Here is an 18,929-nt window from a genome sequence, read left to right on the forward strand (position 1 = left end):
AACCTTGCACCACAAGCGTCATGGTGTGCAGTAACTCACAAATTAATTGGCAGTATACTCGGCGGTTTTGAGATAACGTTTGTCGCCGTGCAGTCAGCGTTGAAAAGACGAATCCGATATCGTATAGTCTCCATGGCGAACCGTTTTTTTTATTGGTAGCGATTACAGGCTACCTTTTCAAACTTAGTTGGTGCATATGGCATATACGTCCACAGTCGCCCACTTGCTCAGGGGGACTCATGATGAGCCATGATATTATACATCAGAAAACTGAAGGCTCCCCGATACACATTCCGGTTTGTATACTCTTTATTGCCTTCATTGTAGAGTAACTGTCGTCTAACTTTAAATCTCGTTTTCTCACTTGCATTCATATATGATACGCGTCAGTAGCCAATTCTTAGTAAACCTAATACAGCTATTCTTTTTGATATTCTCTTTTTGAAACAAGCTCTGACGAAAACAGTTCACCCATTCAGAAAAGCCGACCGAATCTCAAATGCCTTGATATTGCGTGTGACATGAATTAATTTTTATGGTATCAGGGCAACCAGTGTGGTGGTTATTGTAATTACGATGTTCGATGATGATAACAATAGATTATTCACATTGTGTGAGAGGGCAAAAAATATTTTCATCGACCTTTCATTACGACAAATATTGTATTTCTTCCCTCTTCGTAGCTACCCAACTGCTCTGCTTGGACTTTCATTAAGATGCGGAGAGTGTCCCGAGCATTTGGTGTAGCCTCTTAAAGTTCAGGCCGCTAGAAGTAGTTAATTGTGATAAACTCCGTCCGAATCGTGCAAATGATGCAATTTTAATCAAAAATCAATTTATCCAAATTGGGATCACCGTCTCCGAGATATGCGTCAAACACATTTTTTAACTAGTTCATAATTACAATTTATTAGCTTCACAAACATTAGATTAAGCAATACGAATTCGAATAGGGGTTGGAGAATTCTGGTAACAACAGCGACAAGTCTATTAATTTACTTCATTTGGTTAAAGATTCTTGATCCCAAGGGATCTACAATAATAAATTCTGGGCCTGGAAGAACTTTAAAGTCTCTTTTTTATGACATAAGACCCAGATTCTTATAATTGTGCCTTTGAACTCGTGCCATTGGGAATGTGAAGTTGCAAAACGTTACTTCGAAGTGAAGATCATTTATGTAAAACGGTTACATGATGTACAGGTATGTTAGAAAAAGTACTACTTATGACTATAAACAGCATACATATAAACACATAAAATGGCGGAATGCACAAGTAAGCTTGGCACTTCAACCAAGTTCAAGTTCCACCATCTATAAAGAATGAAGTAACTGAAATTCAGTTGAAATTGATGAATAAGCTCTGGTGAAATCAAGCCAGTACAAGAATGTAGTAAAACCTTAATAGACGAGACACACTTTCAATCAAGAGGAACTTTCTGGACTTTGGGACCAATAACTCTGATTGACATATTTGCGCTTCGTCAACTTCTCTGTGCTAGTCACAGAACATTTCTATTACATCGCCTCGTCCGAACCATTGTCATTTTCTTCCCGACAACAACTAATGGATCGTGACGCAAACCATTGCAATTGACGCTAACAACCAGATCGATTTTTCCGAAGCGAATCCGTGGCTAAGCGCGGTGTAGCGGGAACACGGCTACTAAGAAGCACTTGTCTGATTACAAATAGTGCTACCGTTACGTCATTCCATTGGTAATGTTCCTACCTTTTTTCCAAATTTCACCAGACTATACTATGTATCCTTTACCGATTATCCATTATCCATCATCCACAACAACCTACAATATCTACGCTATGACCATCTCAATGACTTGACTTCTCCTATCTTAATAATCATTCATTACCTTCCACTATCTCATCCGTGACCGGAGGCCGAGTAGCCGGTATCGCTGCACCTTTGCCGCAACACATAATCCACTAATATTTTGACTCACTGATTAAATTTTTCACTTTGGTGGAGACAATAAGTAGACCCTAATTTGCACGAAACCATTGTACACTATATTTGCACCCTACAAAGATTGCAAATTAGACGTCAGGAGTTATTTGATTCATTGAACTAAATAACACACAAACAAACTTTTTGATCTACTTCATCTACCGTTTTAGAAGATGTTCAGAGCTACTTTGATCAACCGTCCAATCTCCGGACTTGCTTCCGCCAGATCGTTCTCAGTAAGCGCCCAAGCTTTGGCCAAAATCAAAGTCAAGACCCCAATTGTTGAATTGGACGGTGACGAAATGACAAGAATCATCTGGCAAAGAATTAAGGACAAGTTGATCAACCCATATTTGGACGTTGACTTGAAGTACTACGATTTAGGTATTCAATCCAGAGACGCTACCGACGACAAGATCACTGTTGATGCTGCCAATGCCATCAAGGAATACGGTGTTGGTGTCAAGTGTGCTACTATCACCCCGGATGAACAAAGAGTCGAGGAATTCAGCTTGAAGAAGATGTGGTTGTCTCCAAATGGTACTATCAGAAATATCTTGGGAGGAACTGTCTTCAGAGAATCCATTATCATTCCAAGAGTTCCAAGACTTATTCCAGGCTGGAAGGAGCCTATTGTCATCGGAAGACATGCCCACGGTGACCAGTACAAGGCCTCTGATTTGGTCATTACTGAGCCAGGTAAGCTTGAATTAGTTTTCACTCCAAAGAACGGAGGTGCCCCAACCACAAGAACCGTATACGACTACAAGAGCAGTGGTGTGGGATTGGCCATGTACAACACCGACGAGTCCATCATTGGCTTCGCCCACTCTTCTTTTAAGATGGCCTTGTCAAAGAAGTTACCTTTGTACTTGTCTACCAAGAACACCATCTTGAAGAAGTACGATGGTAGATTTAAGGACATCTTCCAAGAGATCTACGATACTGAATACGCTACACAGTTTGAATCTGCTGGTTTGTGGTACGAACACAGACTTATTGATGATATGGTCGCCCAGATGATTAAGTCCAAGGGTGGTTTCGTAATGGCATTGAAGAACTACGATGGAGATGTGCAATCTGATATTGTTGCCCAAGGTTTCGGATCTTTAGGTTTGATGACTTCTGTCTTGATGACTCCAGATGGAAAGGCTTTTGAATCCGAAGCTGCCCACGGTACTGTCACCAGACACTACAGACAGCATCAACAAGGTAAGGAAACTTCCACTAACTCCATCGCTTCCATTTTTGCTTGGACCAGAGGTATTGCTCAAAGAGGTAGACTTGACAACACTCCAGAAGTTGTTGAATTTGCCAACATTCTTGAACAGGCTACAATCGACACTGTTCAGGAAGATGGCATCATGACCAAGGACTTGGCCTTGGCCTGTGGAAAGACCGAGAGATCTGCTTATGTTACCACTACTGAATTCTTGGACGCCGTTGCCGACAAGTTGAAGACTAAAGTACAAGTCTAAACTAATCTTTGACAGTTAGTTTCTTTCCAATCTTTATTTAGTTCATATTCGATATTCTCATCGCCTAGTTGAAATACAAGGAGGTTGGCTCGTCGGAATCGCCTTCATTGTATTATCATAGAAATATTCTCATATACATAGCAAACGAAATGCTCACGTTAATAATCATTGCTGAAGAACTTTTCAATTTATACAGTTCTCACCCGAAAGGTAAGGAAGTAGCGTAAGAAGTGATTGTATTAATATTCGTAACCTTTTGTAATAAACTCTATAGTCAAGCCGTGGCTATTTACTCTTGTTGTTAGGAATGGAGGTCCCATACCGATCTAGTGTGTATTTACAGAGATGGGGTACCATTTGCAGCTTTATTTAGCAACTGCCTCGACCACAGACTCTTCTCCGTCGTCAAGTAATTCCCACAATCCTATTAACCCGTAATAGGTACCTATGGACAAAGCGCAGACTTTTATGAAAGGCTTTGAAAATTGACGGTAGAAGACAGAATGAGGCGAAATTTTCTTCTCTTCACCTTGGTAGTCCGAATTGCCCTGTTGTTCTTGCTTTTGGTCCTTTAAAGGTTCCGTCTTTGTCTCGTGTTTCTCACTTGCTAGATCATTCTTTCCCTGGTCTTTTAGCACTGAGTACCGTCTTTGGGATATACATAGTCTCCTTACACATGGAATAATACTGGTTCTGATTGCCCTCGTTGCACTCAATTCGAATTTTAGCATTTTTCCTTATATTCTGCAACTCAATCCTGTAATGGAGGAAACAAGTTAACCTTTAACTGAGGAAATGCAATAAAAGACTTCAGATTTTTGTTAGCGTAATTTTTCACTAGTGTATATATGGCGGTATGGGTGTCGTATTACACACAACATACTGATGTATGTATTATACTCATAGAATAACTCAATGAGAGGAATGTGTAATTCCTACTTTTGACTTCCCAAAGTTGTTTGATTCGACGTCGAGCTGTTCAATGACTACTTTATAACTACTTTCATTTTACTACATGTTTGACATTCTGACTTTCTTGTCTTTGAATTGACGTTACCTAAGTTTATCGTAGACAGTACTCCGCATTTAGTACGTCTAAATAAACCCGAACACCGAACGCAGCAACATGCGACATTTCTCCGACGACGTATTTATCCGCACCGACTACTTGTTTAGTCTAGCTTAAGGAGTTGGATGATAGTAGAGAAGACTCAAAGATTCCAGAGGCATTTTCAGGGAATGGTGGAGTCAGCATAAGAGTAGGTAAATACTATGATTGCGGATTTATAAGCAGGAAAACTACCGAGGAATGCACAGTTGAAGTCTGTCTTCCACATAAATACAAACAGGTGGAATTTGCAATTTGTGTTGGACTTTCGGAGAAACTTCACAGTTATCGAGGAAACGAAACCTTAAAAACTGGAACTATAAAAAAGTAAAGAAACAAACAAGGAAGAGAGATTGTTTGTTTCTTCTACTCCGAGATATCAGTTCTGCGTTATCTTGGTATTACCCCACAAGAAATGACATCTTCATCCTCCTCTTCATTGCGTTCGTACCGGGTTCCTTCAGCTAAAAATGTTCGCTACTATGCAATTCTGCAAGATACACCTGCTGGAACCTTTTATAAAATGAAGGCCGACGATAAACCTCCAAAGATCTTCGAGCAATTGCAGATTAAAGGATTGACCTTGCCCAATAGAATAGGCGTTTCTCCTATGTGTATGTATTCCGCGGATGAGAAGTACCAAGCTACGCCATATCACCTTGTACATTACGGCCAGTTTTACTTAGGGGGGCTGGTATTACTATTGTAGAGGCTACAGCCGTCTCTCCAGATGGTCCGTTATCACCACATGATTTAGGAATCTGGAACGAAGCACAGGCCAGAAAGTTGAAAGAAGTGGTTGATTTCGCTCATACTCAAAGCAATTGATTGGTATTCAAATCGCCCATGGAGGCAGAAAGGCTAGTGGTCAGCCCCCATTCGTACATCTCGAAGAGATCGCCGACGAAAGTGTTGGAGGATTTCCCACTAAAGTTGTGACGCCATCTCCACTTGAGTTCAGACTGTCCGGCAACTACCGCAAACCAAACGAACTCGACGTTAACGGCATTAAGCGTATTATCAATGACTTCGGAGACGCTGCAAAAAGAGCGGTTGAAGTTAGTGGATTTGACTTTGTTGAAATTCACGGTGCTCACGGATATTTGATTCATGAATTCTACAGTTCGGTATCAAACAAAAGATTAGATGATTATGGAGGAAGTTTAGAGAATAGGATTAGATTCCTCTTGGAGGTTATTGACAATGTTAGATCCAAGATCCCGCATTCAGTACCTCTTTTCTTAAGAATGCTAGTGACAATATCACAGATGAAGATGGTTGGAGTATTGAAGACTCCATAAAATTAGCTAACATTGTCGTTGGGAGAGGTGTTGATGTCATCGATGTATCCTCTGGGGGTAACAGCTACAAGCAAAGATCTAGATCGATGTTATATGACAGGGGAAAGCCATTTCATGAACCATTTGCGAAGGCAATTAAGAAAAGTATTGGGAATAAGGGACTTGTTGCCTGTGTTGCAAACCTCGAGAGGGATGCAAAAGAGACTAGTCAATTAATAGAAGAAGGGTCATTTGATATTACGCTTATGGGTAAGGGCTTCTTGAAAAACCCAGGCTTAGTATGGAGGTTTGCTGATGATTTGAATATCAGAACCCATCAGGCTGGCCAGTATGATTGGGTCTATCACCCAAAAAAAGAGGGAATTTATGAATTGATCAAGAGAACATCAGCAATGAAACTTTAGATGTAAAAGATAGAACAGATAGAGCAAGATTAGATTCTCGGATGAAAGGTTGAGTTGTAGTTGTAGAGATATTCAAGGACCCTTCTATTGGCCAAGGTGTTTTGAAAGCAGATGAATAAAGCTCAAGTATGCTATATCGAGATATCTGTAGTGATGCATGCAGAAGCTGCTATTCCGTCCAATTGGCGAAGGTGACAGCAACTAGCGAGTCTATTGTATTCTTGATACAAGTCGCATTTTTTTTTGCATCTAAATAGTATTCGCAGGGAAACCTCGGAGTTGTCCTTGATCCAAGGCAATTCTTGTCAAGAAGGCGTTGAATAGGTTCAAGAATGTAATAGTACTTTACAACCATTACATCATTTCATATTCTTGTACCATTTAGTAAATGGCTTTTCCAAATCAGTTTTATTACCCTTTTAGGAGATCCGAATCCATTCTCCATCGATAAGGATGGGTCCATTCTAGAATCAAGATTGGCCCGAGAATATTTTTTAGCTCATGTACTGATAGTAAATCATGCATGATTCCTGCATTGTTTTGTTGTGTAAAGGACTCGGAGCGCTACCAAGCAAACTTAAAACCCCTTTTCTCGATTGAGATCGATCTTAGCAATGAAAACGGATCATTAGAATTGTGGAAAGTTATTGGGGAAATCGATGTGGAAAGTAATTGAGAGAATCCGACTCTTAATGATATATTGCCGTACCATTCCACCGAATGCATTATTCCCCTCCTTTCCGGAAGTGTCCAAAATCATCTCTTTAGGATTTGTGCTCAAGAAATTATCTACATTAGCAATTAGGTCTACATTATTGTTTTTTCGGATTTGTCTGGATATTTTTTAACTAACTAGCGATGCTCCAGTGTCATCTATCTTGCATTCACTCGAGATGGGCTCATTGGATCCTTTAAAGTTGGTATTCTGTAAAGGTTACTCGCCTCTTTCGTAGACCGGAAAACATGGCACGCCATACATATACTGAAATGTTCATCTTCCATCAACGTATGATTTGTAACCGTGGTAAATATCTTGGTTTTTTCCAATTCACAACTAGGTTCTTAGATGCTAATTAACTTCTGGGTTTCTTCTCATCAAATAAGTTAAATTCACACTTGCGGCTGCACCAAATACCCTAGATATGGAATTTTCATTCTATATCTCTTACTCAAGGGATTAGTATTTCTGCAAGAAGACAGACATAGTGTGTAAATCCTTTGCTTCTTGTAGCATTACTGTAATGTGAAATGGGGGGTAGAGAAGCATCTCACCCCAGTTCCTGCGCAAGGACATTTTATAGCATTTCCTTGAGAATATCCATGGTTCCGATATATATTGCATAGAAAATAAGTGCATGAAATAATTCGCGCAAAAGATTACAGTATTGAAAGCATCTTTACGCTCAAGTGACATATTGGATGCAAGTAATTAAGCAAAAAGGGTAAGAAGGAATCAATTGGAAGAAGAGGCAATTACTTCCAGCAATTGAGGGTTATAGGTCCTTATCAACGAGGCTCGCATCTCACTAGTGAGTAAAATGTGAAAGATGAAATGAAGCTGATTTCAACAAGAATCTTTCAAACGGATTGCAGAACTTGATTCTAGTAAGAGAAATCACTATCGTCTGATTTTTGCAATTTGAGCCGGATTATACACAAAAGTTTAATAATAGAAACAATGTGAAGGGTACTACAATTGGGGGCATGGGAAGCTCGCTGCATATCAAACGGAACCAAATATCAGCATTGACAGGGTCCGGCAGACTCGAAGAATCCCCGATATCTTTCCACCCTATGCAAACTGCGGGTCAAAACAATATCACACTCGCGGATCAAAGTACTAGCATGCCTTGAATCAAAAGCCTATAGCAAACGCCTCCATGCAATTCTGATCGAGAATGTTTCCAGGAACAATGTCAAGTAACAACTGCTTCAATGTGCTACCCAGTTGAAGCCTTGTTTTTTGACTTTGTAGTTCATTGTAATATGTCTTAAGTGATATCGTTGGTGCAAATAAGCTTCTGGAGGTGAGGGCGGCTGTTCATTGGCCGTATGCGAGTTCTTTCAACGTCTCTGTTCATCTGTAGAACTAGGAAGGCAAGGCTTCGTCGGTGCCTTATGGCCAGACTTGCCACTTACCTTTTGAATATTACACAAAGCGCAAGACATGCAAAGCCTAAAAATAAAATTTCCAAGTCCTCCACTAGAAAGAAAAAAAAACTCTCCTTTATCACTTGAAATTTTAACCGTAATCCGTTCCGTCACTCTTAGCTGCACCATATGCTATCTGTCAGCGGTGACAGTGCAATTGCTCATGTGCAATGTGTTTTTTATGAGATGAGCGACTTCTTCGTAATCCTCAAATTAACCTTATACTTTGCGATCCATTCGACTTCATCTCGTGCAAAGCAATACAAAATCGGTACCTGTCAATAGAAGCAAAGATGCTCGTTACATACCAAGAGAAGACTCAAGGCATATATTACCTTGTGCATATTGCGACTGAAACATCCAAGCTTCAATGCTTTAGTCATGTTCGCTGGCAGGTTATTTTCACTCGAGTCGAAAAATACTTGACTCCTCGCTGTGTTATTCGCTGTACCCATGAATTTTACTACTTTGGGCTACATTTGATTGTCGATTTAGTAAAGCTTATATTGTTCATTATTCTAATGCCGGAAAAGAAATGGGATGGTCGAATATACCATATACTGTACCGGCTATGAAAATTGGAGCTCCGCTAGAATAAATAATTTTATTCTTAATTTCATATTTAGTCCCTTGAGATAATAATGGCACATAAGCACAATTGAGGAGGCCCTTGATTTCGGACTGCAAGATGGAATAGCCTGTTCATATAAAAGTAAAATGGATTCTTACCTGAATTTTCTCTAGTAGCAACATTCTCTCTTTATTAAGCTGAAAACCAGTGCCGCTAGCAAATTGGCATCTTTGACCTCTCTCAATTGCAATCAAGGGACAATAATTGCTCTGCTCAATTTAGTCTCGGTTTGCCCAAGAGACCCTTTAAGCAGTGACACTTTTGCCCATTTCTTAAGATTTCCGGCCTAATTTGGGTGCTACTTGCTATTTCTGATAGTATTGTATTACACCTCCCACCGCTCACTTCATCCTAATCGACCACGATTGTTAACCTTGCGTATTTCCTTCCAGCGCAGGGCCTTCGTATTGAAGAATTCTCTCTACCATTATCCCTCCTCTGTTGACACCTTTTTACCACGTCTTTGCATACTCGTCGATTAGAAGACAGTACAGCCATACACCTTTTCGTTTAGGGTAGAAATTGTAACATAATTAACTACTCCTTATACATTTAGCCGCCCGAATCAGTCCATCACCAAGTTTATCCGACTGAAATCCCCATTCAGTACCATACCCTTGTGCTACCAACTAAAATTTCACTTTGGTTTGTCATCTACGAGCCCCTTTTCGAACTACAGAAGACCGATCTTGTTTTGTTATAGTTCAATCTTGGGCCAAATCTTAGTTGCCATCTCATTGATACCTCGCCCCTAACCGTACCACGGCAAGCGAAGATCCCTGATCTCGTCCTATTTAGCGCACTTATATCGCTAAATTGTTCCTTCGGTGTCCCTCACCGCAGCGTCCAGTATTTCGAATTATACTCCAATAAGTTCACCCACTTTTGCTGAAATGATTCCAAATCTGTACTACCCTCCTACTCCAGGCTCAAGCGGAAGCTCACACTCTTCACAACACTCATTCACTCCCCGTCAAGCACAATTCATTAACATGTCCCCCTACCAAGACTTCGCAGCGCAGACACCTCTCACTAATCTCTCGGTACACTCTCTGGCCAGCAGATCATACCATCTTCCACCATTGCAGAGTGCTGTGGTAGATATTCCCCCCATTCACACCGCAAATTCCGCCAATATGGCTTCATACAACCAAATACCTCATTTACCGCTGCTTAGTCCCGGTTCTGCTTCTAATACCCAACGATCATCTTCACAGCTTCCTCTACTCCCTTCCGCGCTAGAAAGATGCCCCATAGCCATCTCCATTCCACCACACCAGCAATCTCACCAGGCGCAGCAATATATACCACAATCTGGCCTTTCTCCCATTTCTCCCGGTTACAACAACTACATAGACACAAACCAACAATTCTACTACAAATTCCCTCCTCCAGAATCTCTCCCCCGCCATAACAGCATTTCTGCCATCTCCTCAGGTTCCAATCATTCTCTCGCTAATACCGCGGGAGGTGCGAAATATTACGGTTCCGCGACGACTGCGAAATTCAAAAATAAAGAGAGCAGAAACCCTCAGAAACCGATTAATGGATTTGGTGAGAGTCATGGTAATATTGGCCACAGTGGATACTACATAGGAAATAGCACAAATAGTGGCATTCTTCCAGCTCAGTCGACTTTTAAACACCAAAAATCAAGCTCATTGCCTTCAAAGGCCATGAACTATAACTCTATCAAAAGTCCGGAGCAAATGGGTAAATTTGCAGCCTCTGGCGGCTCGCTGAGAGGTAGGAACGGTTCTGGAGGTCAAATTAAATATAAGTCGATGAATAACAGTGTCGGACTGGTTTCTGGCACTGGCAGAAGAAGCAAACATGATAACTCAGATGGAAGGAATTATGGAAGTAGTAGCGCCATGGCTACTTCTACTCTTATCTCTATGAGTAGCATACATTATCCAATTCACCAATTGCCACAAACGCAGGATAGTTGTGTCGTCCCACCAGAGAAGTACATGAACATGAAGAAATCGCTCTATCCGGCAATTGAGGTCAAGAAGTACTCTACATCGGCCATCGATCCCCTTCGTAACTATCTTACCGTTTATGAGTATCTGATAAACGACCATTGGATTATATGGGACTATGAAATCGGCTTTGTTCACTTAACTGGTATCTGGAAGGCATCGTTAAGTGCATCAATGAATGACAACGTTGGAACTTCATTTGGACCATCTTCTTCCAATTTGAAAGCTGATATCGTGAAATTACTCGAATCGACCCCCAAGCAGTACCATCAATACATAAAAAGAATAAGAGGAGGATTCCTCAAGATTCAGGGTACATGGTTGCCTTATAAGCTTTGCAAAATTTTAGCTAGACGCTTCTGCTATTACATAAGATACGACTTGATTCCCATTTTCGGCAATGACTTCCCCGATTATTGTTTAAAACCAAGTGACCGGGGATTTGGCGAATTGAAATTAGATGAAGTTCCAATAGAATCGCATGAGTCGTTGCTTCCTTATTCTGCTCCACCACCTCCTCCTGGGCCTGAAAACCCTGTTGTATTGGAATCGGCTCTCCCTAAAATAGAGCTGAAGAAGAAAAAGTCAATCTCTGGAAATCTGGGGGAGGTGAAGAGAAAGAAAATGAACATCAGCATTGAAGATCTGGACGTCAACAATGGCTTGAAGAGCATCCGCAGATTAGTGCTTCACCAGTATGGATCTCTCAAGATGGAGCCGCTTTCAAAGGCGACGTTTATTCCATTGCCGCCGCCTCCAACTGTTCAGCCGACCACTTGCACCTCCTCTACTACGAAGGCACCTCCTTGTGCTCTTATGGAATCTCCAATCTTGACAGGAAGTAAAGCAAATGAATCTTTTACCCCTATCTACACCGCATTGCCTTTACCAGGTAAATACCCAGGGAAGTATTCTAGCCAGTCGTCTTCTACATCTTTGATGTCTTCAGGATCATCAACTGCCAGTCAATCAACTCCAGGTCAGGTCGCAAGTCTTGATTTACCATATAGCGATATGATGGATATTGTTAACGCATCTAAATGCTTACAATCTTTAAGTAAATCCAGCTCTTTAAACACATCTCCAGTTGATGACAGTAAGACCAGAATTACTAATAGCTTGTCGGAAACGAACCTTAACCTTGTTCGCGAAGCTTCTGCTTCTCGTGAAACTGAAGAGGAGCATGACAACGAAATCGATCTGGAACTGAAGAATTACACAATTTGCTCGGAGGGATACAGCCATAGTGGAATTTCTACTATACTTCTTGCAGCAGGACTCAGTGAAGGCAGGCACTCGGCAATGAAAGGATGTGCAGTGGATGTATCTCCGTTGACTATGGCAAATGGCACAGAAAGATCGCACATGTCAGGAGATCATGATTTAAGTCCACGCAGTTCAAGAGTGGAGAAGCATTTCAGACGTGCCAGTATGAAGATTGATGATTTGTTGACCTGAGCATAGGAGCCCTCAATCTTTTTGTTAGTGTTTCTCATGGGAGACTTCCTTGTTGCTGATTATTTATTATCTTATTATGTTTATTACGACAGTGGTATCTGCTAGACGGCAAAGCAGTATACAACTATGCCCAATTGAGGTTTCTTACGGTGCTACAATTTCACTTCCTTTTTCCCGGTGCATGCTAAAACGTATGCTAGTTTTGTACTCTTCTTTTTTAGGGTTTATTTATTACAACAAGGGGCCTATTTTTGCTACTTATTTTCATGTCCTATGAAAGAGCTTCATAAATCTATACATATATACATTCCATTCGGAATCGGCAACTCTTATTTTTGTCCAGCGGCTACATTAGGGTATTTAGTAAATATGACTATAACTAACAACATAGTTACTGTAATGTTTACTTGTAGACATAACAAGAGACTTTGCGATAGTCGATCTAGTCAAAAACTGTTCTTAACTTTCATTTTTAATTGAAAGTATTCGTAGTATTATCAGCATCTTAAGTATAAAAAGATACCTTCCATACTATGAACGATATCTCTTCTATAACCCTTCCTATAGGATATTGCAACCCAATACAAACTAATAATAATTTGCAGCTATTCACTATTGAAATAAGTCACGTGCTCAGATTTTCCAGATCAAATCTTCTTTCACAATACGAACAGGTGTAACCAAAGAATCACAAGTAGAAGTGTAGCAGTTTCTTTGGATAAGTCTATACTCGTCAATCTGCTGACATATTAATATCTTCTCTTAGTCAATTTATGCAGAAATGGATTTCATTGACTTCGACTCATTCCTGAACGATGAGATAAGTGGTGATACCAATCTACCTCACCCACAACCGGCGTTGTCACTACCGATCACGTCTAACATCGAGAGTTTTGGCAAGAAATTTTCCAACTTTAACTCGTTAACACGTAATCTCTTGAAATTTGAAGACAATGACGATGGAATTTCAGAAGAAAACACGGAAAGAATAACAAAGGAGAATGAATTGGCTGATAAGTATGCTAAGATGTCGTTGAGCTTCTTGAAGAAAGAAGAGCGCCAATATGACTATACAGAAGACGACAAAGAACTCAAAGTTCATGAAAAGGAGCCTGCTAGCTCTCGATTATCTCTTTCAACGCGGCTTTCAAGAGTTTTGAATGAATCGTTGAGCGAAACATTGATGAGAGAGATCTTTTCGCATTTGGAAGATAAATATTCCAACTACAACAACTCAATTGACGAGTTAATCGAACCTGGAATGATTGGCTCCATGGGTAGGAAGAGGTTGAGAGGGAAAATCGAAAATGAACTCATCAAAAATCAGAGTTTAGTTCTCAAAGAGTACCTGCCTATTATTAAACAATTAAAAGTGATCGAAGACAGATTAAGCAAATTGAATGAATTGAATAAAACCACCAATGAGAATATCAACAACAAATTCAAATTCTCCAATGAATTAAACACCAAGGTGAAAGAATTAAATGATGAAAAGAAGCTCATCTCCCTTAAAAAGAATTTATTAATTGCATTCAAGGCAAAGTTTACTTTGAACGAATATGAGGAATTTGTGCTAGATTCAGGAGACATCAACGACGAGTTTTTCACGACCTTAAAGAGAGCGGAAGAAATAAATGCAAACTGCTCAATCTTGTTGTCAATTGACAATCCTCAATTAGGATTGAAGATCATGTCAAAGAGCAATCGGTTGATCAATAGGTCTGTTGAACGCATCATTAACTTCACCAACAAAACATTGAGTAATCTATACTCACTCAATTCGAAATCCCGCTTACATACATTGCACCAATGTATGCGGTATTTGAAGAATAAGTTGAATTACTTTTCTAACGTCATTAATACTTTTGTGGACTCCAGATCTAAGGTTTTGATTGATGACTTTTTGGGACAAATCCAAGGTAATTTGGATAGCAACGGAAATGCATCTACTACAAAACAAAGATCTCTGTCCATTTCAAGTGATAACTCCTCGTCGAGGCCAATATTTGTTTATGCACATGATCCAATACGCTTCATTGGAGATTTGCTTGCTTATGTTCATTCACTCGTAGTGAACGAATCAGATACAATCACTAGTATTTTCACTATTGAGGATTTAGAGAGCGAAGCAGAGAAAAAGGAGTTCCAAAACATCATCCGTGATATAATAGATAAGATTTTGAAGTCACTTGCCAAGCCAATAAAGTCCAAAATTGGCCAAATCATCTCAGCAGAAACGAAATTATCCACAAGTTATTCTATTTTCAATCTTGTGGAATTGTACTCAATGATGTTCTCGAAACAACTACTGGATAGCAGTGAAGTATCTATCGCATTGAAACTGTTGGTGAAGGCTTCGCAAGATAGGTTGACGAGTATCATACGGAATAGACTTGCAAGTATCAAAACAAGCAACCTGGCACAATTGGAGCTAAATCTTGACTTGCAGCCGCCCGAGTGGATTATAGACTTTTATTCGGACATTTTGCCAATCTTGGATCAAACAACCACTGACACTATATTCAATTTTACACCAGAAGAGAATGACAACTTTTTGAAATTAATCATCAATGATCCAATTGACGTTTTCTTTGACCATGTAGTCAAAAATAAGATCTTTGATAGCAAAAGGGATCAATTGATTTTGAAGGAGAACTTCCTAGATTTGACTCTATCAAAAATTTTGCCTATAACTATAGTGAGTGATAAAGTTATAGAAATCAATGAAATGATTAACAATTTAACCGAGGAGCTTACTCAATTGCAGTTGGATTCTATTTTGAAAGAGTGTGAATTAGCCGATTATTACAATATTGTCAACATGATATGTCCTTTCACGGACGACTTCTTTGAAGTTTCAATTTATGAGCCCATCAAAGAAAACAAATTATACACCAAGGACCAAGTGGCGAAGTTGAATGAAACCATACAAGCATATATACCGAATGCATTACTCGACATCCAACTGTCTCTTTTGAAATTAAACCCACCAAGCATTGTCAATGAAGTTGTGTCGAATTCTTTTCTTAACTTCCTAAAGTTCTATGAAAAGTTCAATCAGATCAATGAAGAATTTTTACAGGAAAGATTTGCATGGTCCGATTATGATGTGGCAACCTTGCTTGGTGTTGAGGAAGCGTACTTGGAGTACAAAGAATTGGTTTTAAAATCTTCTGGGTAATAAAGAAAAAAGAGAGGAGTTGTTTATTGCATTATTATAATTTAAAAGTTTTAAATACAAGCATTACATTTCGTAACCACATGGTCAAATAGATCTTTATGTTAGAGTTTCTTGAAGTATCTATAATGCATTTTATGATGTGTGGCTTCCATTACACAACATTTGAGTGATCTGGAATATTTCCTCTTCCATATCCATCCTTCGAATAGTAATCCATTGGGTAGTAAGTTTCGCTCCATCTCGTATCTTTCTCTAACATCACCATGGCTTCGTAGGGGGTCAATAATGGCTTGTCAAATGCGTATCCCCAGTCTATGGAAAGTCTTGGACATGCTACTTGCACGAAAGCATCTATATCATCAAACATAGACAATTTCTGTGGAAATATTTCACTTAAAATGATCTTTACTACTTGAACACCCTTGGCTGTCAAACTTTGTTCAAGTTTGTCCAAAGTAATAGGGTTTCCTTGTCTACCTAAAGCGCCCAATATTAATCCAATTTTCTTTGCCTTCGACGCAGTATTGATAGCGTCCTCTCTTACCTTGATCATCTGCTTTTGGTCATAGTATTCCCTAGTGAACTTTCTGGAATATGGATCATATCTGTATGCTGGAATCTCTGGGTTATGAATCATAGAACTTTCCAAATGGAATCTTCCATCACCCACATATATCATACCTTTGATATGTTCCTTATTTAAACGAGCTGAAGTACATCCCAAAACTTCACCCTTCGAAAGTGGTCTTGTCTGTGGTGGTATCAAATATATAGGTTCTTCGTCTACTTCTAACTTGGCCTTGATGCTATGTATAGTGGGGTTGAATTGTATAGTTCCAAAAACGGCCAACTGTGTACCTCTTTCAAAATTAAGCTTAATGGTATTTATCAAATGGGTCTCGTCGATATTTATTGTAACAAAGACATATAGCACTTTGATTTCTGTAATGTCTATTGGAACCAAACATGAATGTGCATAATGAACTATGAAATCACAGTCCAAGGATCTTGCTGTATAATCATCAATACAGCAGGCTCCGTAGGATACATCTCCCATAACCACAGTTTCTACCTCGCAAAACTGTTCAATGATATCTGAGATGATTAATGAGTAGATGAGTAAGCCTTCTGGCATTTGAAGAGCCACTCTTTTGGCTCCCTGCTTCTTGATATTCCACACCGTTTTGTGTATTTCAAAATTGTAGTTCGATGGTAGAAGCTTTATGGCCTCGTTCAAGTCCTTATCGTTAAGTATGTCATCTGGGATCTGGTTCATCACTCTGCCTAGATGCTTTGTCTTATTTGCAGTAGTCACAAGAGCGCTTCCATCGCCTATTACTGCACCATTCACTCCATCACCTGTAGGTCTTTTCCCTATAAATCTTCTCCTAGGAGCCTTTTTCTTCTCTTCTACAATCGTATTCGACATTTCTACCTAATATCCAAAATTCTCTATACTACAGATCTCTTCTCTCTTTATTCAACCTACTTCTCTCATTATCATTTAACCCACTCACATAAATTTATTTGGTAAGCAAACTGAAAAATTCATCGTGCGGCTCACTCCGATATAAGAAATGTCTGTGAATTAGTAGTAGACAAGAATAGAGAATTGACCATTATTTGACAGAAAGCAGGGTGCTAGCAGTGATTGACGATGATAACGCCTTTCTTTACCATTAACCAGGATGATGAGTTTATCTACATCGAAACGAAAATTTCTCATATTCGTTTTAGTGCCCAAAATATCGAGATGATAGTAGAAAATGAGCTCTTCATCTTCTCACTAAGCCCATACTATCTCCGAATTAGACTTCCATTTCCATGTATAGACGACGAAAGATCGCATGCGGAGTATGATTCCAAGGCGGAATCCGTGAAAATCAAGATCCCCAAGCTCAACAAGGGCCAATTCTTCCCAGATTTGGACCTTACTACGAAGTTATTGGCTCGTTCAACCAACTACACAGCGGAAACAGCACTCGATGAGAGCGAATTGAGGGAAGTTGGAAAAGATGGCTCCACAAAAGAAGCTGTAACGACGGACTCAGAGCCGAATAATGTTCCAGTATCGAAGCCATTGATCGAGGAGCTCGATGTTGACAACAATATTGCACAAATTCAAACAACACCAGGAAAAGTACAACAGGACTTTGCTGAAGGAGAGAAGTTCAATTGGGAAATTGCTCAAGAGGCAGCTGTAGATCCATCGCTAAACAATAACGATGGTAATATTAAGATCTCTGCAATCAAATATGGTTTCAACAATCAATTTGATAGTATTGTCGGAGTATCTGTCACTAATGGTAACGATATAAACGAATTAGGAGACCCCGAAAACACCCCAGTAACCGATAGAATAATAGAACGTTTGATAAAAGAGAATATCAAATTTGATCCTGAATTCTATGCTGCAGACTACATAATGGAAAAGTATCCCAGTCCCGACGATGATAAATCATTCAAAGAATTATTGGAATGGAAGAATCCATTGACTAGACAGTTTTTGAAATGGTACAAAGCTGAGCAGCAGTTACCATTAGAAGAAAGAACTCAAATAATGCCTGTGGAATTCACTAAAGACGAGCAAGAGAAGATGATCAAATTGCCACGGAAGTCATATTTAATAGAAGAAGCTTATAAACCTCAGCTTTACACATTACTCGTTTCCTTACTTTTTGCATACCATTTCGATTTAAGAGAAACAGAAGGCGATCACAACATCGAGAGTGCCTGGACAATAGGAAGGCTAACACCTCAAATTGCATTTCTAGACTCTCAGATACTAGCACAAGCGACAGATGATAATGTCTTGAAAGCAACAATAATAACGAGCATTAGAAGAGCATTATCATATCCATTGCACAGAAATTACAACTTAACCTTGAAGGTTTGGGAAGATGTATATCACAACCTTAGAGGAGGAAAGAGATTAGTATTGAAGACTCTTTTGGACTTGAAGGAATTATTTAGGTACCACGATGTCTACTATGTCTACGATAAGATATGGTTAGAAGACTATTGTGCTTGGTTGATCAGTGACGATTTTAGCGAAGCAACTCTTCGTACTCTTGCACATGATCTCAGAAAGGAATATATTAACTTGCAGAAGACAGAAGTCACCTTTGAGAAAGTTGACACAGATGAAGCTATTGACATTGACGATGAAAATGATAATATCGTCGCCTTGAACCTTCACGAAATTGAGCTTATGGCAGAAGAGCTGTACCATGCTTATCAAAACCAGGCATAATTACGTTGTATATC

General features: G+C 39.5%; 7 protein-coding genes across 7 annotated transcripts; 5 read left to right on the forward strand and 2 right to left on the reverse strand. All coding sequences in view use genetic code 12, as the record gives it.

Moving 5' to 3' along the window:
• Positions 1 to 2,138: 2,138 nt before the first annotated feature.
• IDP1 (isocitrate dehydrogenase (NADP(+))) lies at positions 2,139 to 3,443 on the forward strand (the record flags this gene model as incomplete). Its single annotated transcript, XM_064918767.1, has 1 exon — positions 2,139 to 3,443. One exon carries the CDS (start codon positions 2,139 to 2,141, stop codon positions 3,441 to 3,443), a length of 1,305 nt encoding a protein of 434 aa, XP_064775175.1.
• Positions 3,444 to 3,625: 182 nt separating this feature from the next.
• RJT20DRAFT_37253 (uncharacterized protein) lies at positions 3,626 to 4,229 on the reverse strand. The gene has a single exon (XM_064919879.1). It carries the CDS (start codon positions 4,172 to 4,174, stop codon positions 3,809 to 3,811), a length of 366 nt encoding a protein of 121 aa, XP_064775176.1. The 5' UTR covers positions 4,175 to 4,229; the 3' UTR covers positions 3,626 to 3,808.
• A 424-nt stretch (positions 4,230 to 4,653) lies between these two features.
• On the forward strand, positions 4,654 to 6,256 carry RJT20DRAFT_140298 (NADH:flavin oxidoreductase/12-oxophytodienoate reductase; the record flags this gene model as incomplete). The annotated part of the gene is made up of 4 exons (XM_064918618.1): positions 4,654 to 5,212; positions 5,263 to 5,346; positions 5,373 to 5,756; positions 5,798 to 6,256. Exons 1-4 carry the CDS (start codon positions 4,967 to 4,969, stop codon positions 6,254 to 6,256), a joined length of 1,173 nt encoding a protein of 390 aa, XP_064775177.1. The 5' UTR covers positions 4,654 to 4,966.
• Positions 6,257 to 10,174: 3,918 nt separating this feature from the next.
• RJT20DRAFT_1683 (uncharacterized protein) lies at positions 10,175 to 12,481 on the forward strand (the record flags this gene model as incomplete). The annotated part of the gene is made up of 1 exon (XM_064919204.1): positions 10,175 to 12,481. The coding sequence occupies one exon, from the start codon at positions 10,175 to 10,177 to the stop codon at positions 12,479 to 12,481; it is 2,307 nt and encodes a 768-aa protein (XP_064775178.1).
• A 691-nt stretch (positions 12,482 to 13,172) lies between these two features.
• Positions 13,173 to 15,738, forward strand: RJT20DRAFT_37272 (Golgi transport complex subunit). The gene has a single exon (XM_064919882.1). It carries the CDS (start codon positions 13,263 to 13,265, stop codon positions 15,660 to 15,662), a length of 2,400 nt encoding a protein of 799 aa, XP_064775179.1. The 5' UTR covers positions 13,173 to 13,262; the 3' UTR covers positions 15,663 to 15,738.
• On the reverse strand, positions 15,738 to 17,178 carry RJT20DRAFT_37292 (2-(3-amino-3-carboxypropyl)histidine synthase). Its single transcript, XM_064919886.1, has one exon. The coding sequence runs from the start codon at positions 17,089 to 17,091 to the stop codon at positions 15,814 to 15,816; it is 1,278 nt and encodes a 425-aa protein (XP_064775180.1). The 5' UTR covers positions 17,092 to 17,178; the 3' UTR covers positions 15,738 to 15,813.
• On the forward strand, positions 17,133 to 18,915 carry RJT20DRAFT_117123 (Hsp90 cochaperone; the record flags this gene model as incomplete). Its single annotated transcript, XM_064915850.1, has 2 exons — positions 17,133 to 17,667; positions 17,740 to 18,915. Exons 1-2 carry the CDS (start codon positions 17,320 to 17,322, stop codon positions 18,913 to 18,915), a joined length of 1,524 nt encoding a protein of 507 aa, XP_064775181.1. The 5' UTR covers positions 17,133 to 17,319.
• Positions 18,916 to 18,929: the final 14 nt, after the last annotated feature.

The sequence above is a fragment of the Scheffersomyces xylosifermentans genome (genome assembly GCF_036884685.1).
Source record: "Scheffersomyces xylosifermentans strain CBS 12540 chromosome Unknown RJT20scaffold_3, whole genome shotgun sequence".
NCBI classification, from domain to species: domain Eukaryota; kingdom Fungi; phylum Ascomycota; class Pichiomycetes; order Serinales; family Debaryomycetaceae; genus Scheffersomyces; species Scheffersomyces xylosifermentans.